Source organism: Scophthalmus maximus, chromosome 1 (assembly GCF_022379125.1).
Source record: "Scophthalmus maximus strain ysfricsl-2021 chromosome 1, ASM2237912v1, whole genome shotgun sequence".
NCBI lineage: Eukaryota > Metazoa > Chordata > Actinopteri > Pleuronectiformes > Scophthalmidae > Scophthalmus > Scophthalmus maximus.
In genome coordinates this window covers 19,785,406-19,810,141 of record NC_061515.1, presented here as the reverse complement: position 1 = coordinate 19,810,141, position 24,736 = coordinate 19,785,406, and the positions used below count along the sequence as shown (strand labels likewise).

General features: G+C 42.7%; 2 protein-coding genes and 1 long non-coding RNA gene across 8 annotated transcripts; 1 reads left to right on the top strand and 2 right to left on the bottom strand.

The window, feature by feature from the left end:
- Positions 1-73: 73 nt before the first annotated feature.
- On the bottom strand, positions 74-12,745 carry LOC118309176 (neural cell adhesion molecule 1-A). The gene is made up of 10 exons (XM_035631038.2): positions 12,607-12,745; positions 11,549-11,587; positions 11,346-11,442; positions 10,047-10,767; positions 8,182-8,494; positions 7,693-8,022; positions 6,848-7,177; positions 5,328-5,612; positions 4,563-4,664; positions 74-1,177 (listed from the first exon to the last, which is right to left on the bottom strand). Exons 5-10 carry the CDS (start codon positions 8,249-8,251, stop codon positions 1,173-1,175), a joined length of 1,122 nt encoding a protein of 373 aa, XP_035486931.1. The 5' UTR covers positions 8,252-8,494; positions 10,047-10,767; positions 11,346-11,442; positions 11,549-11,587; positions 12,607-12,745; the 3' UTR covers positions 74-1,172.
- A 476-nt stretch (positions 12,746-13,221) lies between these two features.
- On the top strand, positions 13,222-22,366 carry LOC118309378. Its single transcript, XR_004793479.1, has 5 exons — positions 13,222-13,360; positions 14,952-15,015; positions 17,780-17,893; positions 18,815-18,983; positions 20,616-22,366. It is a non-coding gene; the product is annotated as an uncharacterized LOC118309378 (long non-coding RNA).
- On the bottom strand, positions 16,490-23,750 carry LOC118308944 (OX-2 membrane glycoprotein). Of its 6 annotated transcripts, none has more exons than XM_035630905.2 (8): positions 23,617-23,750; positions 23,094-23,182; positions 19,658-19,719; positions 19,310-19,399; positions 18,828-19,082; positions 18,196-18,522; positions 17,309-17,405; positions 16,490-17,160 (listed from the first exon to the last, which is right to left on the bottom strand). In XM_035630905.2, exons 1-8 carry the CDS (start codon positions 23,626-23,628, stop codon positions 17,127-17,129), a joined length of 966 nt encoding a protein of 321 aa, XP_035486798.1. In that variant the 5' UTR covers positions 23,629-23,750; the 3' UTR covers positions 16,490-17,126. The 6 variants fall into 6 exon arrangements, with proteins under 6 accessions (XP_035486798.1, XP_047192688.1, XP_035486533.1 ...); XM_047336732.1 differs by having other exon boundaries at positions 23,094-23,243; positions 23,617-23,744; XM_035630640.2 differs by having other exon boundaries at positions 17,304-17,405; positions 23,094-23,719.
- Between the last annotated feature and the right edge of the window lie 986 nt (positions 23,751-24,736).

The window sequence follows — 24,736 nt, the reverse complement described above, 5'->3', positions numbered from 1 at the left end:
TACTAAAAAAGTTATACTGCTCAAAAACAACACTTTTGACACTGAAAACCCTAATATGAAACAGAGAGGAAAATAGAAATGTGGAAATATTTAATGTTGAATAGCAGCTGTGGTATTTTTGCTAACACTGTTGGTATTTATCAAGATTTAAATCTCATAATGATCTACCAAGTTCATCACTGTGAAATGTACATTACAGGTAAACAACCAACATCCATGTTTAATTGTTATTAGAATACATGTTTTTCTTTTATATATAAATGAGATTTTCTATAAAACCATTGTACATGACCCATTTAGGCGTGTATTATTATTTGCCGCAAATAAAAGTCTAAACTCTAAGACTGCTGCTCCCTGTGGTTCGACTCAGTCATACAATACTGTACATCACTGCAAATACACACACACAGACGTGAACCACCGAGTACAGCGAGGTCACCGGGCGACCACCCTTCTGTCCCGCACAGCGCAGCAGCTATAAATACAAACCTTTCATTCTTTCCCACTCAAACCATCAGAGTCACACACTAGAAATCGATTTTAGCCTCCGCTCCACTGCTTCTCTTTGATTTCCTGTAACTCGTTAAAGATGAGATCAAAACAGTCAAAGGGCCTTTTAAAAAAAACAACAACTGCCATCTTCTTTATTTGACAACCACAAATTAGGGGCCATCAGCTGACGGTGGCCATTTCGCACAGTTTAATTTGTTCAATTTAGATTATATGAAGTTGACTTTCTTAATGATGACATACTCCCCATCAAAGTAAGAACACTTCAAACTAAGAGCAACAGGCAAGCTACATATACAACTTAACTGTAAAAAAAAGATATAACTTCCAGTCTCCTTCCAGGTTAGAGTTTCATTTGACCCCAACTCCAAACCCTCTATTCTTATCACAGTGATTCTATCAATAAGCCAGGTAACTTTTATACTGTAAGTGTAAATATCTAGCATTAAATACGTTTTTTTTTTAGTTCTGTTGTAGTAAATAACACAAGCAGTGTCTTCCCAGCTCATGGAAGCAGAGCCAGCGGTGTTGGCGTGGCTCTGTCGAAGCTCTGTTCCCGTCCTCTGTGCGCTGAGCTGGACCGGCACAGTGCTGAGCAGCTAGGTCAGGCTCAGAGCGCCGGCTGGACCGACATCAAATCGGCGGTGACGCCGGGCTCCAAATCAGTCTGGACAGAAGGGGGAGAGAAAAGCACAGTTAGTGGGTCAGCTTTCCTCTTTCGCAAACGTTTAATTTAACCTACGGAGAACAAATCCTTGCCTCAGCAGTCGGCACGTCCCGCCGGGCTGGGACACCCTTTTCCTGACAGGGCGTCCCTGACATTTCATTGCTAAAATGACGAGCACTTTGGGTTTGACATCAGTTTTTTGGGACACTGGCAATGGATTCTTCTGTTGATCCACTTCAACACGGGCCAGTCACGTGTCTTTTATTATACGTCCTTCGATTACACGATTTGAAATTTGTTTTGTTTGTTTCTATAAGAGCACCCAGAGTCAAAGTGAGAGCAAACATCTTACTACGTCATGTGCAGAAGTAAAACACAGCACATACATGTCTGAGTAAACACACACACACACACACACACACACACACACACACACACACACACACACACACACACACACACACACACACACACACACACACACACACACACACACACACACACACACACACACACACACACACACACACACACACACACACACACACACACACACACACACGTACACAATGATGAAACACTGCAGGAATTCCAGAGCCATGGTTAAGTGCCCGTCACACCTTGACGTACATGTTGCAGCAATGTGCAGTATTTCGAGGCGGCTCGCTTCGAAAATATCTATAGTGTGTCAAGTGAAGTCAGCAGATAAAAGAAAAAAAGGGCCACACAGTCCTGCAGAGTAGCGACCAGCAGGTGTCGCCTTTCATCGGGTCAACAATCTGATGTGCTGCCTGCTCTTCCCGTGTCCTGCTTTCCTCCCTCCAATCTCTCAGGAGCAATCAGTGCTACCCTCAGTTCTGCCCTCATGATTCAGGGGCGGACGGTGTTTGTGTGCCGGACCGGATGTGGCGCCTCCCCCGTACTTCCTGTGGTGCCACGGGTTGAAAGGTGCCACCGAATAAAAGGCTCTTATCTGTGGTCAGCTTCCTGGCCTTGTAGCTGCGCCACCACAACACCTTGTGCTCTGTATGGCTCTCCACCCGGCCATGCCAAAAATCATGGACAGAGACGCAGACACAAACAGTCCAGGGGCACTTTACTGGAAGAACCTCATGCCCCGGCCAGCGACTTCCCAGCCCTGACTGAAGCAAGCAGTGCCTGAATTGCGCCCACGGATTCAGAAGGAAACCACACCACACAAGCCATTTTTGTGGCCGGCTCCAAGTTGAACTTTAGCCGCAGACATCACAACTCTTCAGGCCTATTCACCGTGGGCTCCTCTGCTGCTGCACGTCTCAGACAGACTTAAGATATTTGTCAAAACTGAGTTTTACTTCCAGACAGCTGCTCCGACCCTCTTGAGGCCATTTGTATCCATCCAATGCTTATGGATCCAATCAAATATAAGACAAGACACTTTTAACAGTTTAAAGCATGTTGTCTTATAATAAGAAAACATGAATGTACTGACCTGCATCCCTCCAGCAATGTCTGAAAGGGTCTGTTCACACAAATTACAAGAGAATCAAATATTCCCTCTTACCTTTAGTGGTATTCAAGCCACACACACGCTAAAACTGAATTATTCAGGTCAAATGACCAAACAAGGACAAATACTTTGCATCACAGCTGCATTGTTGCTCTCTTTCTCTTGAACACTATCGGAATCACATCACAGTAAAAGCCTGTGTTCCTGGCAAATCTCCGCCAAGACAAGACTGGGAAATACAGTGTGTTTGTGTTTGTGTGTGTGTGTGTGTGTGTGTGTGTGTGTGTGTGTGTGTGTGTACACGTGTATCAAGTGAGAGAGGGGCGGGCGGGCGGGGCGGGGGGGGGGGGGGGGGGGGGGGGGGGCGTTAAGGCAGATATTAAGAGTCTGTCCCTCCGACAGGCTCTTAATGTCTGCCTTCCCCCCACATCGCAAGGGATTAGACCCAGAGAGAAGGTTCTTTTCTTTCCGGCTGCTAACTCAAGACAATCAGCACAACCACTTGTTATTCTACTCACGACCCACAGAATTGGAAAACGTGGAAACTCGGGCAAAGACTTTTAATCAAATGTGGAAAGTCTATGCAGGTATGAAATAACAATATAAAATATAAACTGTATTCATTGGGATTTCTCTTGGCTCATGTCACAAACACACAGCCCCGCTTAAAGCTAAATTCTACATTGCCGTGGGACCGCCCTAACCTTGACACACCAACGCGCACTTCTGTTTTTCTTCCTTTGCGTCCGCAACTCTCTGGCAGAGGATCAGGTAAAGCTTCAGTCATCGCCCTGATAAGTAAGGATTTTCCCCTGCCTCTCGTCGGGGGGCAGAAAATTCAAGATAGAGGGGAAGTGGGCAGCGGTCCACGCGCCACATTACCCCGCTGGCACCACACGCTGGTGTTTCCGTGACACCCAGAGAAGACTGTGAGTAAAAGGTGATAACAGGAGTCCAGGGAGCTTTGATGACACATGACTGAGCAGCCGCCCTGCCACTGCTGTGCGGAAAGTAGCTGTGAGTCGACCCTCTGTGTGTTTTCAGGTTAATGTCTTAACGGTATTTCATGTCACGTGATTTGACAATGCTCTTGTTCAATCCCACTCTAACGGCAAGCAAATTCCCATTATTCACTTTTTTCCTCTTATTTTTAAAACAGTCAATATTCTCCTTTCAGACTTATTAAGACCCAAATCAAAGCTACAGTTTGTAGATTGTTTTCTTATATCTAAACAATAGCTAAACACAATGGAAACATGCTTTAAAAGAAGTCTAATCCAGATATTAACTCCGGAAAATTGGGTGCAGACATTTTTCGGAGTTTGCTTTTTTTCACATGACGAACGCAGCAGGGAAATTGTCAGACGTGTTCACACCTGCAGGAACATTTTCGGAACGAAAATTGATAACAAACATTGATAACAGCTTTCTGTGGAACTTTGGACTGGAAACCCTCAGGCTGAGCTACTGTAGCTTGGCTTGGCGTGTCAGGGCTCACGAAATCCCAGGATGTTTTTCTGTTCATGTTACCAGAACAGAAAATGCGAATACTTCATCATAATCACTACGACGACAAGAGGCACTCAAAACTTGGCAAGCACAAACGGTCGCAAGAAAAAAAACGAAGCACTGAATATCAGCCGGATTATTTTGGTGACCCTGAGGTAAAGAAAAGCCCATAGAAAAGACGACAGTGTCAAAATGAAACTGGCAACCTTGACGTGGGAAGTCCACCCTCAGATACACTTATAACAGCTTTTTTTGGCTGAACTATTTTAGAGGAGGAATAAATCAAACTTTGAGTAACAACTTAACAAAATGTGGACAGGGACAGAAAATTCATTCAGTTTAGTGATTGGCGTTACGGAGACGTGAAGTTACAGAATTTGTACTCACCGTTAGTACAGATTAAGCACTTGCAGAGACACACACACAGACAGAGCAGGAGGACGGCTGCCACGCCGCACACCGAGAGGAGCACGACCATGACTGGACCCACTGCAGCACACAAAACGCACACACTCGTTACACCATAGCTCTGAAGCGCGGTGTATGCTTAAAAGAACACGTAACATGTATGACATCTGGACTAAACATGTTCAGCGATGTGGTGAAAGAATGGCATTTCTATTGTGCAAAAGAACAAACATATTCCTTCCCGCATGCTGCGACATTAGAGGATTCAGAAACCCATCAAAGCAGCCATAATTGCCCATCACTAAAATAGCTGCGACTACGCACACTTAGAAAACACAGGCCTTTGTTTGTGCCACACACCATCAGTAAAAGATGGGGAGTGCTGTTGTGTACGCAAGGTATTTTGGCAACATTTTCAGACAGAACTTTTAAAAAGTTTTAATTCTGGTCTTTTCCTTGTGTAATACCTAAATGTTATGTGTCCTTAAAGTAGACATGATGCCATGCTTTTAAATCCTGTCTTGATTGCACATGACGATACATACTACATATTGATTTTATCACTAAAAGTGTGACACATGGCTCAAACAAACCTATTATGTCATTATGTCTGCGTAAATATGTCTATGATTTAGATGTGACACGCCACGTTATCTATTCAGAATTAACTAGAAAAGGTGAACTGGTCGACCATGGAATCCTGACACAATTTGATCTAATCATGATAGGTTATGACTTCCTCACCATTTGTATTGAGGGGCAGTGTCAGGGGTTTCTCCAGACCCTGGTGGTGCACGATGCACTTGACGGAAAGGTCACTGAGCAGCCCTGACTGGAAGAAAACCGTGCTCGTCACTACGGTCGTGCCGTCACCCTGATCGTAGGCAGAGGAAATGGGCGGCCCAACTGTTCGGTTGTCCCCGCCAATGTTCCACGTGATGTCTGCCGCAGGGCGCGACTGGGCGGTGCAGTTGGCCTCAGTGACCCCTGAAGACGAGGTCACGTGGCTCACCTCGGGCTTGGGTAAAACTGAAGAGGAAAAGATAATGTTTCATAGATGTTATTCTGATTAAGTTGTTGAAATGATGTTAAATGAACCAAAAAAGGTGACACAAATATCTTTTTTTCTTTGTCCGAGCTTGTAAATCACAGACAACAGACAAGAGATTTGTTCCTCTGCTGTCGTAACGTTGATGGAGAGACAGAGAACGCTGCCTGTCAATCTCTCTTTCCCAGGACACATGTCGCCCTGGAAACAAACCCAGACACCGAACAGCGGCAGAGCAGCTTTTACTTCAGCTAAGACAAATGCAAAGCTTGTTTAGTACACACTGAGGCCTTCTGTGCAGGGAAACAGTGAGCCACTCATCCCCTGGGCTTTCACCCTAACTAATCACCCCCATTCCCCTCAGTGACACCCTTCCCTCTGTCAACATTATCACTCCAAAAACACACTCATGAAGGAAGATCAACAACCACTCACACCTTCTGGAACGTTTTAGTATGGCTGCTGAAGTGTGACGTTGTGCTTCACACATTTCTGGCACAGTGGCGGGACGGAGAGGCCGGGGGTTAAGAGTTGGCGAGGGGGGACGCGGTGCGATGTCGCCATAGCAGGTCAGACCTTTTAGTTTAATCACCCACTGCAGCAACTCTCAACTCGGGGCTGCTTGTACACACACTTCCCTTTTCCTTAGCTATATCTGGGATGTGCACACGCACGCACGAGTAAACATTTCCTCTGGGCTGTATGCAAGAACAAAAAAGCTGCTTCAGCAGAATACAGCAGAAGAATCTCCAGGCGCCATCCCCTCGTATGAAGGTTCTGGAAATGTTCCTGCTGCTGTGAACGCGTCTGACCCGGACCACCTCCTGCTGCGTTCATCCCTGTGTGTGAACGGCAAACTCTGGAAAGCGTCAGGAAATATGGGTTCGGACATTCGGAGTTTGCCGTTCACGTGTGAAGAACGCAGCAGGACATTGCTGTTTTACAGCTTTAGTGAAAGATAATGAATGGTTTTTAAGGATAAATGCAGACATTCTATTTTCTGCATCCACCTTTGTCCCGAAAACCAACCGGCGACCCCACAAGACCTTTAATTTTGTGCCCAATTATACACTTTCAATTCCATACTGAAAGCTAATAGACTGATCGCATCGATTTCTTCTTGTACAATCTTCTCAGGGTGTTAAAAGGCTAAATAAAAAAAATCTAAAATGCGAATTGACCACGGGTATACGTTGCTGACTGTCCCCAGACTCACCATAGACAGAGAGGCAGGCGGTGGCGCTTCTGCTGCCGTCAGGGTACGTGTGGAACTCGCAGGTGTAGCACGCCTCGTCCTCCGTCTTGACCGGCTGGATGGTCAGCTGGGTGTCGTCCAGGGTTCGGCTCAGGCTGACCCGGCCCCTGAAGTACTCTTCCACTCTGTGGTGGCCATACTTGCTGTAGGACGCCATGGTGGTGGTGTCGCCCTGCTCGGCGGTCTTCCTCCACAGCACCTGCTGCACCCTCTCGGGCAGGCTGTACCAGCAGGAGAGGGTGACCGGCTTTCCGCTTATGACTGTCTTGTTGCCAAGCAGCCACACTTTACCTGGGACAAAGGAAGTGCTGCTGGCGTCAAATGTACTATGAAATCGGAACCTTACAGGATTGGGACCCAGGGAGCAATAAAAAAATGTGTGTGCACATTTAATGATAACAACAAGAAGGTTAGCTGTCTGGGTGGGCTTTCCTCCCCTGCTGATCAGACCTTAGTGTCACACTGCATGTCTCAATGCAGCAAAACAAACCCTCTATGTGAACCTCTGAGACTTCTAAAAATACAAATGTCTTCATGGATAAAAGGGCAAAAGGTCAAGGGTCATGTGAGAGTTGCAGCGCTGAAGATGCTTACTGAAGATAACATGCTCTCTTAGATAACAGAAGCTGGGAGGAACTAAAATCTTGAACCGAACATGAACATGTATTTATCATCCTCAAACATTTTATCAAGGGACCCTTAATGATCTAAAAATATGAACCGAGTTGTGCGGCCCAGAGCACAGAATAAACTCTTTAATGGTGGACGTGGCTTTTAGCTGCAATGTACAGCTTCGCAAAACTCACCAGCGACTGTGATGCATGTCTTGCCTTCTTGCGAGCCCCCGGGGAAAACATCAAAGATGCAGCGGTAGCAGCCCTCGTCCTCAGGCCGGACTCGTGTGATGGTGATGTGGCTGCTGTCGCTGTGGTGGCCGGTGAGCTGCACGCTGGCGTCGTGATGGCTGATGCGCACCGGCGCGCTTGAGCTTTGCTCGTAGGCCATCAGGACCTTGTTGTGCCTGTTGAGCCAGCGGACTTGCCGGACGGTGTCCCCCGTTGCCGTGGTGATGTTGCAGCCAAGCAGAAAGGGGCGACCCGCCTCTGCCGTCAGGCTGACGGGCGCAGTGACTTCACCTGAAACAGCAGGTCAGTCATACGAGTGAGCACAGTAAGTCACTGAAGAGTTTTTAAAATTTAAAGATTTATATTTGTGTTTGCCTCTGCCTTATCCTCATAATAGGAGCTTTAATGAGCCAAATAATAAAAGCAGCACCAGTTGAATATAGAACGTACCATGAGTCCTGAAAACAGCCACTCCAACTGTCCATAGCAGCAGAGACAGGGGGAGGGCAGGCCCACACATCGCACAGCGAAACGAGGCTTCCAACTCTTAAACCGATTGGGCCTCCACCTCAGTGTGAAACCTCAACATTCAGCACACGCCCGTTTCCACATAAAGACGATGAACTGGCCAAGGAATTGTAGAAGGGGTGGAATCAAGAGGCCGCAATGTGGACGCACCTCTGTCGGGGTGTCCGGCGTTGGGACTTGTTCAGCTGCTGTAGGTCAGCGGGGCTGTCCCTGCATGTTATTGGCACACAGTCTGCTGCAATGGGAAACACGGAGCCAGAGAATTACATATTGCAATGACGGCATCACCTGAGCAACAACACGCTCTCTGCTCTGTGATGGATGGAAAAAATACAAACATCTGAATAACTAAAAGTTGTTAGGGGGGATATTTGTGCATCGGATACTGTGGTAGGTTCACTTTTAAGTTTGTTGCCGTGGAAATGCAATGTGTACGCACAAACAACAGCCGCTGCTGATGCAAGAAACATCACCTGGGGTCTAATGGGATATTTTAAAGGTAAATCCACAGCATGCGCCCTGCCCTGGTGAAAATCATAATCATCAGGAAGCAAAACGAAGCCGCCGCTTTGATGTCTAGACTGCACCCAAACCCGGAGATTTCAAAATACGTACCTGAAACACAACCGCAAAGACATTACAACAGCCACATGGTGATGTACAGTAGGATGACAAGGTATTAGTCATGTAGGTGATCGCAACATGCGTGAGTTTATAATGACGCAGAGGGTGTGTGTGTGTGTAAATAAGAGTGCAAACACATGCTGAACACTGTGGTTGGTTGTCTATAAACATCTCCCCATTCATTGTAAAGAGAGAGACAACAGAAAGATACTTCTGTAAATCACCTCGTGAACTGCACTGGGATCAGATCCTGATCAAACTGGCCTCTGATCAGACTCCAGGACTGGACTTGCCGGGGAGGGAGAAACCCACCCAAACCACAACAAGACCGGGTCCAGACCCCAGAGCTTTTTATAGGTAGTTATTTTGCTCTTTTACTGTGCCAAGCATTTGGCTTCAATCGTTCAGCCCGCTTCTGTTGTGCTCGAACATATAAAGGACTTTTTCCACTGCAAAAATGCCACAGATGACTGACGGTGAAGGGTTATTACACCGGCTGCAAGGAATCTGATCCAATCAATCAACTGGCAACTTACAGCCCTAAAAAGCTGCTCCATATACATCCAGATGTGCACACCAACAGCTGATTCAGTCCCAAAAGGAGGATGTAATGTGAGATTTCTTGTGTAGATCTTGCTGATCAAAAGTTAAAAGTTCAACAGGATATTTTGGTGCACGTAAACCTTTCTCTTGGCAGGTTTGAAAATCATTATACATGCAGAAAATGACAAAAAGACACATTCTCGCTCTCTTATCCCACAGGTGCACGAAGGAAAACATTTTGTGGCAACATTATAATCTAAAGTTAGATAAGGTTAAATTTAATGAGCAAATTTAAGATTAATTATTATACAAGCAGATTAATCCATTACAAGGAACAAAATACCCATTAGTTAAGTTAAATGTGATATTTTTTTTTGTTGAACAACTTTGTTTTCAAAGAAAAAGGAAAGAAAATTGGATGATGTTTTACCCTGAAGAATTGTCACCATAAAAGTTTGACAAACTGGCTATAGATGTGTTGAGACCCCTGGGTCAAACATGAATATATATATATATATATTCATAAGTGACTGCCAAAGGTTTTTAATTTATTTCAAACCAACTTTGCTTGGAACCAAACCTGTCGCGACTGTTGCACGATAAAGAGAAAGCAGACTTACCCGCTGACAGAGGACTGGATGAGAGATGCTGCCTATACTGCAGGTAAAACCAACTGGAGCAGAGGAATCCATGCTTCTTACATTAAACTGCGACCGACCAGTGTTAAGAGTTTCCTCCTGCTGGTGTGTAATCCCCGGTCTCTGAAACCGGTTCAACCCCCCCTCAGATATGAAACATGTGGAAACAGTGATCTCCGGTGGCTTTGTGGCGCAACTGCATGAATCCTCACTTTCCAGCCACCATTGTGCTGCGTCTCTTTTGGCATCTTATACAACTAGCACTGTAAATATGACTGCAGCCGCGACCACTGTTACGACTAACATCATTCTGGAACAAGCTAACATTTGGATGTTTTTATGATCTGTTAAAGAAGAGGGCAACACGATAGAAACAAATATAACTAATACTAACAAAAAATACAAACCCTTTTAAAAAGTTGTCAGATATTGTAAACAACATCATAAAAAATTACTTAAACATCACCGACAAAACTACTATTTACATTATTCTTTCTTCATCCATGAACCAGGACAGACTGTTGACACATTCAGGTTTTTTCCCCAGTAAAAAAACATTTTGTCTTCCACTGGTCAAACTGAAGTCTTCTTGCTGATGAATGCCGCATATTTGGCCTGTTGCTTTTTTGAGTTTTCTGCGGAGTGTGCGGAGTTGTCCTTTGTCTGATTCCATCACTCTCGTGTGACCAAAGCTGATTTGCTCCTTGAGATAAAAACACAAGGGAGGGACGATGAAGGTTAGACCAATTGGAAGGTGTAAAATCTGACATCATGCAACCAAAGTTCAATCAGGAAGGCTATCTTTATGACCCTCCCTTTCCCCGCCTGTTCTAATCAGCTGACTGTGGGCGTCTTCAGTAATCCAATCAGATTCTGCCTTTATCTCTATAAACCAATCATAGTCGTTGCTGTTAAACTTTAAATCTGCTCTCCTCTCTCTTGTTGTCAGCTGTCATTTCAGTTATTTGCTGTGACCCTCCTCCTCCTCCCAAGTCACCTCTAGTATCCTCTGCTACCGTCTAAGCACCAAATACCCTCATTTATATCTCCTTGTTGATTATGGCAAAAACATTTTGTTCATTTTCAAAGGAAGCCTCTCCTGATTGAAGTGAATATGATGTAAACAAGTTTGAAGAAGACTGTCTTATGTGGGGGTGTCTTGGACTACAGTTTGAGGCAAAGGACTCTTCTCAAGGTTTCTGCGTGACAGACAGAAAGAAGAACAGTTAAGGCTGAACATTGACCCTCACAGACTCAGACACTGGCTAAGAAGAGAAATACCTGTTCTTTTGTTTTTGCAGCAGGACAGCAATGCCTGTGATAACGCAAACACAAGCCGCCGCCGCCGCCACCACCACCACCACGATCAAAGTCACAACTTTGAGAAAAAGAAGAGGAGTTGTTGGTATTGTACATTCAACAATTATAAAAACAAAAACAGTTTGAATGAGAACAGACTTGTGACCATCTGAACATTAACTTACTGAAGTATATGCCAGCAGATCCAGATCCCTCAATCATATCTGAATAAAGAAAACGCAAACATCAAAATCATGAAGTAAAAATCTGTCTATAATCGTGTGGTTTCATTAGACCCATGTTTCTCCTTCCCACACTTTAACTCCATGTGTACCGTGTATTCCTTCTACAGATCATCCTCTCCTCCTGTTTTTCAACCTTGTTCTCTCGTCATTATATTGAGTACAGTGCATTAACACATGTCCAGTATTTTCAACAACATCACAGTGTGCATATTTACTTGTCCATTATAAAAATCTGTGTCAAATTTAAACCTCAACCTCGTTATCACAACCACCTCTCGACTATTCCTTGAACACTTTGCACTGACTGTCTTGTGTATTCTGTGATATGTTCTGGTCTTTGCTGTCCACATTTTTCTGGCATCATCAACGTGCAAATTAAAATCCCCAATCGATAAAACTTTTTCTAGCTTTATAATAGAAGTTAAAATGGACCTGCTGGACCAGGAGGGCGATAGATTAAAGCACAATAGAATGGCTTTAGTCGGCCAACTTTAGTCAGCTGTGGTTCAAAGTTAGTATATTGTTCTGTGCTCAGCAATTGGCAAGAAAACTGATTTTTTTTTTCTTCAAATCACCGCAAGACGAATGCCACGACCAGACAGACGTGGCGAGCCAATATATGAGCAACCAGTAGGTCAGTGTTCATTGAGATAAAACTCCATAATTTCGTTGCCAGGTTTCAGTCAAAAATAAGAACGACAGATTTTTCTTTGGTAATCGAGTCATTTAGTATATGAGCCTTATTTGCCACAGAACGTGCATTTATCAGACACATGTGAGCTGGAGAGGCAAACATATCCTCAATTGCACTGGAAGGCTTGGGGTTGAATGCCAATTTGTCTGGGGGCTCGTGCACCACGTCGATCCTGATCAGAACTGGAACGCGAGCGTGGGTGTGTAATTCTGACTGGGATGTATATGTATAATACACCAGGCCTTTTTGGAGAAGCTGAGTGAGGTGGAGAGAAAGGGATTGATGATGGCGTAGGGGGCGCTACCTGGGAGAACGGTGCGCTGATGCGACGCCGGAGAGGAAGTGTGAGAAGTAAATAGTCAGTCACGTGGGGAAAGTTGTAAACAACGCAGCAGGTTAGCAGCTAGCATTCTGCTAGCTGGCCCGACTGGGTGAACTCCGTCAGCCTTGAAAAAAAAGGATGAACAGTTCCAAACCAAGTTAAAAATGTCAATGAAGCCAAAGTCGTGGCCGGTGCAGGAGGACTGGAGCCACGTGTGGAGACGGAGGATTCTACTGAAGCAACCCAGTGTGGGGATGGGGCCCCGGACGTGAAGACAGTCTTTCCACACCCGCGTAAAAAATCAAAAAAAAAAAAAGGTTCATTCAAATCTTTTGTAGACAGCTCAGTGGCAGACGTGACACATCGTTGGTCCCTACGTGAACCCGGGAGAGAACAGCCCCGGTAATTCATCCAGGAGGAGTGGGACTGCGGCTCCAGGGAACAGTGAGCTGCGGCGTTGAAGCAGCGGTTGCCTCGGTGACGGATATCCCCCCTATCAGAGGGGACGGGGAGCTGATGGGTGCACATGACTTGATGACTTTCTTGCATCCCATCCACGGACAACCACCTCAGCCCAGGATGACTGAGGTGTCGTGCAGGATGAAGGCCGGGGACAGTTGGAGGGGGTCCCATCGCCCTGTGTCCTGAAGGCTGTCGTGAGGGAGATGAGCCGCAGAGACCGTTCATGAGCCACATCCATGAAGGTCATCAGACAGCCTTCGATTTCTTCCCAAAGGTCAGCGGTCGTTTTGTTTGCTGTCTTGAGCAGGTTGTTGTCGCAGGGCACGGCAAACGATTTGATGAATTAGATCCTTTAGCTGGTTTAAAGCTTTGGTGAAAACAAGCAAGATCTACGCATGTCACTTGGGGGCACCGATTGTAAGGTGGCACAAGCTCAAGTGAACAGCAAAATGTCGCCACATTTAGGATCAAGCAACGTGTATATAAGTGATGTGACAGTATAAAAGTCAATTTACATTTCTTGTAAAATATATAATGTCAATGTTGAATCTCAATGTTAAAGTGTTTCACTTGACACGATGAGTCAAGACAATTGAACTTTACATTCTCACGTTTGTCATCTAGACACCGAAGCATGTCCAGTTGTCATTGACTTAAGACTTATTGATATTTTACCAGTTTAGTACTGCTCCTTCAAAACGTACTTGTTATGGACTGAGATGCTGGTTTTGTTCTACTCAAATTCAACTCTTAATATTTAATGTGAGATTATTATGGAGGTAAATGTGTTGCTAAACGCATGCGCTCGTAGATTTAATGTGTGAATTTGTAGAACATAAATCTGAATTTGTGTGTTGAAACTTTCACATCTAAAAAAAATATTCATACACATGTAACCTCAATTTGAAGTACAAAATATATTCACTGAATTCAGAAGACAGAACATAGGTGAGTGAATATTTCAACATTTTTTCTACAAGCACTCAAGTGTGTGTTTTTTTCCTGGTACTTCAAATTCAGGTTACATGTGTATGAATATATTTTACAAGTAAAAATGTAACTGCACACGTTTAGATTTTTGTTCTACAAGTTATCACATCCAGTCTACAAGTGCCTGCATTGTGCAGCATATTTACCTTGATAGATTTGGTGGAGCATGATGTTTTGATGCAAACACATTTAGGGCTGCAACCAATGATTATTTTCATAAATTGATTAATCTGTTGATTATTTTCTCAATTAATTGATTAGGTTTTTGGTTCATAAAATGTCATACAATTATAAGAAATTGAGATTGTGTTTCCCAAATCCTAAGCTGATGTTTGTTTTTTTTCCAAACACAAAATATATTTAATTTACTGTCGTAGAGGAGCAAAGAAACCAGAAAATATTCACATTTAAGAAGCTGAAATTTGAGAATTTGGACTGGCCTAAAATCGGCATAGTACAGCATGGCATAAAAACTGCAAGAAACGGCATTGTATAGTATGGCATAAAATGTGAAAAAAACATAGTATATAGTATGGCATAAAAACAGAAAAGACGGCATCGTGTATGTGGCATAAAAATGAAAAAAACAACATGGCACATGGTATGCCATAAAATGTGAAAAAACAACATTGTATATAGTATAGTATATAGTACAGCCTCACACAGCCACTCATGTGGCTGCAAAGAAAAGGAAATCAGGAAACATTTCAATTGATGAAATGATGAATCCGTTTGGTACATCACATATTTCCCTTCATAAGACCACATCTTAACTGTGTTTCCTTACATGTGTTGTTTAATCATGGACCCTGTAAGACCTTTACCTGTGTATCACTCCTCCACTGTGACCCTCTCTCCTCCATCTTGTCTTGCAGTGCACATGATCTATGGACCCCTGGACCCCGTCAACCCTCATCAGCAGTTCATCCGTCTTCACTAGTGAGTCCCCTCAATCCCTCTACCTCTGATTCTTAAATTCTCCTGTTAAGATGATCTGTTATACAATTCTCTTGCTTTTAATTTTCAATATCTTTACCATAATTTGAGCAGAATGATACTAAACATAAAATGCCTGAACCTTACACAGATCTTTAAAAAAAAAAGAAAAGAATGTACCTGAGAAAGTAATGGCTTGTAATATGACATATTTTTTAAAAATTTGTGCCTTTAAGCATATGAGTGTCTGTCCATTTCTTGTAATGTACTTTTAGGTGTATTTTTCTATTTTTTTTTTAATTGGGTCACGTAAGATCATTTGGTAAATAGAAGTAAAAACAATTTTATATGTGTAGCCTGGTGGTGCAGTGACTAAGGCACTGGCTTGAAAGTGAAAGGTTGACAATTCAATCCCTGTTCAAGACAAATCATTGCAGTGAAGTAAGATAGATTTTTCCAATTTTAAGTGATTTAGGCAGAAAATGGCTTTTTGGGGGGGGTAATTTTTTTGTTTATTATAATTATTTAATTCATTAATTGTTTTTTTTCGAATTTCTTTTTCTTATTAATTTCTTTTAACCCTCATCTCACAGCACACGTATCAAACCTTTCTCCGAGTCTTATAGGAAATATCAATGTCTCTTCACAATGACCGAAGACATTATTTTCTCCTGCTTTCCCCTATCATTGACCAGAATGCCGTATACTTGAGAAAATTCTAGGTCCGTGGTTCAATTGCGGTATCTTGTTCATTCATGTTTGAGTCCGTTCTCAGTCTTGAACCCTGGGTTTATTGCACCAGAGCCTCGCGTCTTACCGCTCAACCACCATCTTTCACAGTTAAGTTGGTCCAGTTTGTTCTCATGATCATCAGACATTCAAGAGGACAAATTGTAAATGTGTTAAAGGTGGGAGTTGAACCATGGACCTTAAAATGTAATAATAATAATTATAATAAATTTCATTTACATACCTGTATAATTGCCACTACGCCACGGAATGAATACGTTTGTTCTAGTTTGCTCTCATCAAAGCAGCAACAGCAGACATTCAAGAGGACAAATTGCAAAAGGTGGGAATCAAACCATGGACCCTAATATGTCCATACCTGTATCATTGCCTCTACGTCATGGATTCTGTTCAACATCTTTACTCAGAAATAAGTTTAAATGTATGTTTTGTTTCAACCAAATCACAAAAATGGTGGGACTTGATCTGTTCACATGTGAGCCTAAAATCTTACCACTTCACCAGGGTCTTCCTCAGGAAACTCAAGTCCAGTATATTCACATTTAACTTACATCAGGAAGAGGACTCGTGGCGTGGCAGGATAGTTAAAGAACCACAAGGTTGTTCCAGCTGGGAGAATCAGTGTCTCCCCCCTGGCCCCCCAGAGAGATAATAACAAAGGGTTATGGGACAGAAAGCAATAATTGGCTAAATTGGGACCCTGAACAAACACACACACACAAAATCATACAGTAAATGTGCATTTTTGTTATGTAAGCAATAAATAACACAAACATTGATGTGTGCAAAACCACAAGAATATTGTTAATAAAATAAAATAAAATAAAATGCGGAACTTCATCACACAACACACATCGCCATTACCCTGCCCTGCACAGCAGATGGCACTGTTTCCTCCAGTGTGTCACATGAAACATCCTATCACCAAAACAAATCGGCCTGATCAGCTGGTTGGACATGAAGCAAATCCTTAGTGCACTAGCTGGCAGTCACTATAGCCCGCAATGACAATACAAGTGTACAGTAGTTAACGACATATTTATCTGCTTTCCACAGTTTTACCTCACAGTAACCCTGAGGCAGCTCTTGTACTATCCCCTACTCCTCAACATTTGTCTAAACAAGTTTTCTGCTTGAGGTTCCATAAACAAAGGTTAAAGTGCTGAGATCTGGAATTAAAAAAAGTGTAATTTTTACATGAAGTTATTAACATTTTGGATTGCTGCTTTTAGCTTAATTCGCTGTTACATCTCTAAAGGTCAGAAGCAAACAAAAATAAAATAAAAATGTTTTTTTTTTATAAGGTTTGCATGCCTGAAAGGTAAAAGGTTAAATTAAAATAAATAAAATCTGACTAATGCTCATTAAACGTTGTGATTTCTTCTGTTACACTTGGACCTGCCAGGGAGAGAGAGAAAAAACTGACTTTATTATATTGTGGGCGGAACATTACTCACAGATAAGATACTGGGTAAATACTCAACTATACTACCGATATTTCATTTTGCAATTGAGCAAACATCTTACATCATGTACCATACCTCACCTTCTACTCCTCAACATTGCAGCAGCCACAGCCATGCAGGCAATAAAGATTACAGCAGAAATTACAAGTGCGATTCCAAAGCGATACAGTCCTCCCTCTAGAGACACAGAGAAAAACCGAACAGGGTCACTCAGGTTCACCTCAGGTAGAAGAAGGTAAATTTCCTCTAAAGAGGAAGGTGGGAAATTCTGATGGTAAACTTTAATTATTTAAACATAACTTCCCTATTCTTATCTGATTATGAGACTTTCCCCAGCGAGCTCATGAGACTGTAACATGTTTGTTTTTAAATCTTGATCATGAAACCTAAAGTCAGAAGTGAAACTGAAAGCTTCCTGATTTAATGAGCCACTGCCCAGCTGACTCAGGAGAAGAACAATGTGCTGATTACACATCGGTCAGACTGTTGGCTGCAGTGTCTGCACGACTTAACTCATTTACTGAATCTCAAACTGGTTCCTTTTTCTTTAGGTTACATTACATGAAGAGGGTTTTAGGGAGTTCCTGGTGATGTTGATGACTATGCCAGCTCATAACAATGACGTATTTGGAGCTTGGTCACCTACAAAGTGGAAGTACTAACAGGTAAGCTTGCACAGACTGCCGGCAAAGCTCCCGACTCTGAACCTTTATTCCACTGTCACTTCCTGTCAGTAAGAATTTGGCAATGGCGATCACTGCTGGTGATCACTGCCGGCAATCATCTAGGAACTGGATCCTCCAGTTGACTAAACTTAGACCGGCACTGGGACTCCCCAGGTTGAGTGATTTACCAACCGGAAAGCAGTTTGAGATGCAACCTGTGTAACCACACTACATTCTGCAAGTCATGACAGCTACATTACCAATAATGCTATAAAAATGCAACGATTGACACACACACATACCATCCTTCGCCTTCGGACGTCCAGCACTTAAAGAGAAAGGGATCCTCTTTTGCTTCTCTCCCGTCTGACCCCTGTTCAGCAGACAGTCCACATGCCCACTCCAGTCTGCAGGTACTTGCAGAGTAACGTTGTGGCTGCTGGTGAATGTGTGGTCACTGTTCGATGCTGTGGTGGTCTCTGTTTGGTCCAAGTGGCTGGCACCAGGTGAAATGTCCCATTCAATGGTAGGAGCTGGTTTACCCGTGGCAGAGCAGCCGAACACAACCTCCACGTGTTCTCCCTCAGGTCCACTTCTGTGATCGTGCAGCGTGTCCACCGAGGATATTCCTTTGGGGAGAATTGCAACTCGTCATTTTTGTGAACCGTGAGCTTCTCTGACAACGACTATAGGGTCACTGAATGTTCCAAAAAACTTTACAAAATGATAAGTTACACCTCACAGAATCAGCATGACAAATGAAAAGACAAAACTTCTGGATATCAACCAGTGGAGGTCAGCAAGAACAAGAGTCTCAGCTGGTATTCATTTACTCCTTGAATTCTTGAGATATTGTGACTTGAATAATTTTTTTTTAAGAATCCTCTCTTATTTTTCTATCTCCATCCACTTTTATGAAAGGGCTGCAGTTTACCTCGCACGCTGAGGCAAGTCTGCTTCCTGCTGGACCCATCAGGATACACGTTGAACGAGCAGATGTAGCAGCTCTCGTCTTGCCACGACACATTCCTCAGAGTGATGGAGGTGGAGTTGAGGGACGCTTGCGTGAGGGCCACCTTCCCACGGAAGGGTAAGTTCACTTGCTCTCCGAACCGCTTGCTGTAGGTTGCCAAGTTCTCTATTGGATCATCCTTGAAAAGCCTCTGCCACGTGACCTGCAGCACACCTGCTGGGAGGCCAAATGCCTGAATCAATATTTACAGTGAAAACATCAGAGCCGGGTTTGTGTCTCACGAGTGAACGGCACCAGCTGCTCAGAGATATCACTGGCAAACATGAAATGACAACAGTGAAAAGAACCTGAGATGTTATAAACACCTCAGGCTGCAGACAGGGACAATGGAGCAGTGTTACACATTCAAAATAAAAGTACAGCATTTAAAATACAATCCGCACCTGTGGGGTTGTCCACTGCGCACATGTAATGTGCCTCCCCGCCATACTCAGCTATTGTATTTCCATATCCAGTAATCTCTAAGCCTGAGGCTGAAAATAGAAGCAGACGAGTGTCGGTAAAGTACGTGCAGTCTTAAAATCTATATATACGGTATAAAAACAGATAGGCAACTCATTTGTAACACATGACAGATGAATTACAGAGAGATAAGCTTTGGTTTTCAGTCAATGATCACATGAAGAAGAAAATCTAGACATAAAAACAAGGAACATATATTTGGATTTTTAAATAAATCCCTCCACATGCCACGCAGGTTTGGGTGATCCTCACCTGGCAATGTCACTCACCTTTAAACAGCAAACAAGTGAATATGAGGATGTACAACATTTCTCCGACTGGTGCCTGGTGCCTGAGAGAGAAGACTTTCAGTTTTGCTTGTGAGCAGGCTTTTTAATGGCCTTCAAATTGAAAGTAAACAGCGGGAGGGGACTTCTGTGAGGCTGAGCCCAACAAATCCAGCAATGTGGGAAATCGACAACAGTTTAAAACAAATAATTTGGGTTCTATGTCAGGAATCAAGACAGAAAAGACGTCTTGATATGAATGTATATGTGGGTGGACTGCAGAACACATTAGATGATTCTGGACTATGGAAATAGTCCAGCATCATCAGTTAAACAATAGCAGGATTGATATTTTGTTGTGGAGCTCAAAGGGACTACAGTAGATAAGACATTTTTCCCATGACCCTTCTTGAAACTCATTCCCCCACACTGCCTTTCTCTGTTAGTGTTATTAATGTTACGTCTAGTAAATTGCAGCCTGTGCTCTTCTGTTACAACAACTCCCAGATGTAAAAAAAGCAAAAACAGATTTCCCTGTGGTTTGAGGTTTTAACACCTGAACACATGACCATATACATATATTAGTGATGTGATGTGATATTAGACATATGTGGGTCGTGGCCATTGTGGTCTCATGTCCCAAATGCAATGGGAAACTCCTCCCCAGATGAGAATACAGTAAGTACTGTATGTGGGCCACTTCCGTGAAACAAGATGAGAAATAATTTGTGGAAAATGTTTCCCCCCTTTTTACCCACCGTAACACAGAGTAAACACTATGCTAATACAATGCAGTGTCATCCGCCCAACATTTACAAGTTCATATCCCAGTTAGCCTTGAAGGGGTTAATATCCCTCTATGAACATTTCTATTTCCTCTCATAACCCTTCTTTCCAAAGAAGCTTCACACCCTTGAGAACAATTTACATTTGTAATCCTGAAACTGATTTTTATCTTCAGGAAACGCATCGGGGGCACATTGTTGCTGGAATCTTGTGCGACGACTGTACAGTCCTGGTGGGATGGGTCTTCCCTGCATTTTTCACTGGATACATCACAGCACAAAAGGAACAGCCCTGCAATACGCTGGTGAAGGTGTGACCAGCATCTCGCCCAATGTCAGCAGGGATTGGCCCCGGCCCCCCCACGACCCCCAGCGTATAAGTGGTATAGATAATGGAATGATGGGAATATTACATTATCTCATGCCATTGAACCCATATAAATGGAAGAATCATGAAAGTGTGGATGGACTGCATTATGTAACACATGAAGTGATGCAGAATTGTTAAATTATGAATTACATTTGGAAAGTACCCACGCTACCCGGCACCTGACACCTGGATGCATCACTGAATAGCTTACATGGAGGTTTGTGGTTAAACAACGTGCCAACATTGTGGCTCCAACCCCATTAACTAGATTTAACCAGAAAGAATGTAAGTCACAATGTACCTCTATGCAACATTTGTAGATAGTCACATATTGCCAGTTTGTTGCAAAACAACTTCAGTCTCCTGTTTGTAAAGTTCATTTTCTTTTAAATGTTTACATTTTGTAATTAATGCTCTTTACATTGTTTCTCAGCTTGTTTTGCTTGTTCTGCCAAATCTTTGATGCTTGATTAGCTGCGGGTGAAAATCACAGAGGAAAAATTCAGAATTTGCCTCGACACTCGAGACAGCTGACTCATTTCTCCTTAACCCTTAAGTAATCAGTTCTCTTCATGAAAATTCAACAATACTTTCACTTCACCAGAACATCTTGAACTAGTAGTTCCTCTGTGATAAAAGAGAAATTTAGCAGGGGGATACCAGACAGAGAAAAACAATAACAGAGGAGGAGGATGAAAATGAAAGAAATATTCTTCTAGTACTTATTCATACAAAAAATAATGTAATACAAGTATGTAATACAATGTAATACAAATATTATTTATTATGACTGTTATAAATAACAGATGGTAACTGTCAAAGGGCATCAGGCTATAATAAATCTGACCAGTAAGGCAGACATAGGTATTCTAGTGAACAATGCCACCTGGTGGTCATCTGAATGATTACACCAGATTCATGTGTATATAGTATATTGTATATCATTCATGATGTGGCCCAGATTTTCAGAAAATTAGAAAAGAATACAGAAGTGAACAAAAACATCTTTTCAAAACACCAGGGGCATTAATGCCAATAATAAAAAAATCTCCCCCCCTCCTACTACTGTATTATTTGAATTTCAAAAATAGTCTTGACTTAGATGAACGGTAAATAAAACATTTACATTTTCCTGCATCGAAAACAAAAGATAAACAAGCAACAAAACCAGGACCGGAAAGGTGTAGGCTGAAAGCCTTAGCTTATTACACCTACGCTTTTAATTCACCTTTTAACATGAATTAATTTGTCAGCTTCCTTTAAATTAAACAGAGCAATGAAAGAAACTAACAAAAAAATAAGTATATTCTACATTAGAGCCTTTTGTCCACCCAAATATCCCAAACACATTTCACGTACACTCTGGTGGTCATACTTCAGTCTACTGTTATAGATAATACGCCTATAAATATTATCATGTTATGTTCTAGGAAAACATGACATGACAGGAGATATTATCGAGTGATAGCTCTACAAAGGCTTTCGTAAACATGAGTATTCAATGGCGTTCTCTTGTATTTTGGCGACAGAATAAAGTCTGTTCTCTCTCTGCACGAAGGTGCTGTACGGCTCAATGTCTCCCGGTTCCTGTGGAAGTTTGAAACATGTTTGTTTAAGTGAAATAGTTGGCTGAGTAACAATATTTCAACATTTTGGTGTACGGTACCGTGTTTTGATGAGTGGTCTCGGGTCTCGTATACAAAGAAAAAGCATCATTACATCTTTTTAATTTGCTCTGCATTGTGATAGTGTTCAATGTAGGAATAAATGAGTATTATATCATAATATAATACATAATAAATGTATTATAGAACATGACATTTTCACAACATACAAACACACCTAGATACACCTTAGCACTCAAAGCTATTATGCATTGCTAAAGATAATTTAATCCTCATAGTCTCTTACCCATGGCAAATCTTTCTGTAGATTTATCCCAGGATAACTGCAGTTATAATGATGAGTAAAATTATTACACCAATTACAACACACAGGAAAAGCACGTCTGTAGAACTGCTGGCAATTTCAACCCCTGAACGTGTTGGGAATAAATAAAACGGTTGTCAGACAAGCAGCACTGGTATTTATTCTATTTATAAAAGGAACATTAAGATACTGCTCTCTGTTGTCCACAGCATTGTGTTGTATGATATCAATGTTAGATTATATAGTCAGGTTTTCAATCCTCAATACAAGGGCTGTCACATGTATTTACCCAGTACAGACACAGAGAAATACATCAAGTATGAGACACGAGTTATAAGATAAATGAGTCATTCACCTTCCACAGTGATGTTGAGGCGGAGTACAAATGTTCCGGTACGACTTGAACACTGACAGGTGTAGTTCCCACTGTCTGCTGGTGTTAACCTGGTCAGACGAAGGAAAACAGTCCCGTTCTCTGTCGTCAGTCTGAACCTGGAGTCTGAACCTGGAGTCACAACCATTCTCAAAGCCCTGTCCATACTGATACACCAGATCACACTGCTCCCCAGACTCTCTCTGTTCTGATCTCACATCTAATAAATGTGATGTTATGAAAGGCTTCATTGGTGCACACCGGACTGGCCTACGCTTCCTACCCAGTGGTTTTCACATGCTGCTACCCTTCTCTGCAGTCAATTTATTATGAAACAGTCGATCAGTTAGCACCTAGTAAAACCATGCACATGTTAAGGCATTACAAAACCGAATTAATCAATTCTCAAATATATTCTACATATTCTAAGAAGGAAGAATTGACAGAGAACAATTTCTTGTGTGAGTTACAGGCAATAAAAAGTTGTTTCCCTACTATACTGTACCTTTGCCGTCATTATAGAAGATTAGCGACAGAAGTAGAGCAAACCACAGTTTCCATCTACCCAACCTCTCAAGACATCTGACCAACAGTGCAAATGCTGCTGTGTACAGTATACTTCAGTGAAGGGGGCTCGAACACACACACACACACACGAGTTAAGTGTTGTGTCATTGAAAGAGGAAGTGTAAGACTTTCGTGCCATAGCGGTTTCATGTAAAGATTAGGAGAGAGAATAAAAACACCCCCCCTCCAAATCTAAAGACAATTTGACTCGTTCACTGTCTTGTTTGATGAAATTCAGGAGGAAAACAACATGTAATAAGTTGCATTCTCCATGTGACTGTCAGCAGAATGATAACTCACAACTTGAGTGTTCACGTCGCAGGACAAGTTGCATTTCTATAGTTTTCCAGTCTTAAGTACAACTTGGATGTTTGAACAAGACCGTTGTCCACAAGCCAGACACTCGTGTTTACAACCATAGATTGTATATATTTGTCAATAGTGGATCGTGGGACTTGGAAATTACACTTTAAAATAATTTAAAACGAGTCTTACTGGGGGGATCACATGATGCACGGACCCGAATAGACGTAAAGTTATCAGCTCCCCACTGAATTGCCTTAAACTCTATTTTTCAACAAATTTTCCCACTAGTGGACAGTTCAGTCGGGTGTACGTTCGGTTCATAATGTCACTTGCCACATCATTTGCACACCCTGAGTCGGGCAGAAAGAAGAGACCAGAACGTAAAAAGGAAGCTAACGTTCAAGCTAATGCTACACGTGCTAACGCTAGCCAAAACAATGATCCGAGTACGGGACCAACCCCACCGTCAACGAAGAGCTCAGTGAACAACGGGACGAAGCTATTGTGGACTGTGTTACTGCAAATATAGAGAAGATGCTAGACCGCAAATTAGCTCACATAATTAAACCAGTAAGTGAAGTCTCGGAGAAGCTCGATGGGGACGGTCGAACAGCGGGTCTCAGACCTCGAGGACCTGTCACCCCGGGTGACAGCTGGGGAAGTTCAACTCCAGAAGGCACTAGATCGCCTGGAAAGTTATGGAAATCAAAGTCGACGTCAAAATGTGAGAATTATTGGTCGATTACCGGTCG

What these genes read in the sequence shown, in the direction of transcription:
- LOC118309176 (XM_035631038.2), bottom strand. Translation starts at nt 8,251, where the DNA reads ATGTGTGGGCCTGCCCTCCCCCTGTCTCTGCTGCTATGGACAGTTGGA. An exon ending in GGCTGTTTTCAGGACTCATG is followed by an intron (nt 8,023 to 8,181) that starts GTACGTTCTATA and finishes CTGCTGTTTCAG; the next exon opens with GTGAAGTCACTGCGCCCGTC. An exon ending in GACATGCATCACAGTCGCTG is followed by an intron (nt 7,178 to 7,692) that starts GTGAGTTTTGCG and finishes CCTTTGTCCCAG; the next exon opens with GTAAAGTGTGGCTGCTTGGC.
- LOC118308944 (XM_035630478.2), bottom strand. Translation starts at nt 23,362, where the DNA reads ATGAAGCCTTTCATAACATCACATTTATTAGATGTGAGATCAGAACAG. An exon ending in CCTCAACATCACTGTGGAAG is followed by an intron (nt 19,720 to 23,093) that starts GTGAATGACTCA and finishes CTTCTCTCTCAG; the next exon opens with GCACCAGGCACCAGTCGGAG. An exon ending in GACTTGCCTCAGCGTGCGAG is followed by an intron (nt 18,523 to 18,827) that starts GTAAACTGCAGC and finishes TTCTCCCCAAAG; the next exon opens with GAATATCCTCGGTGGACACG.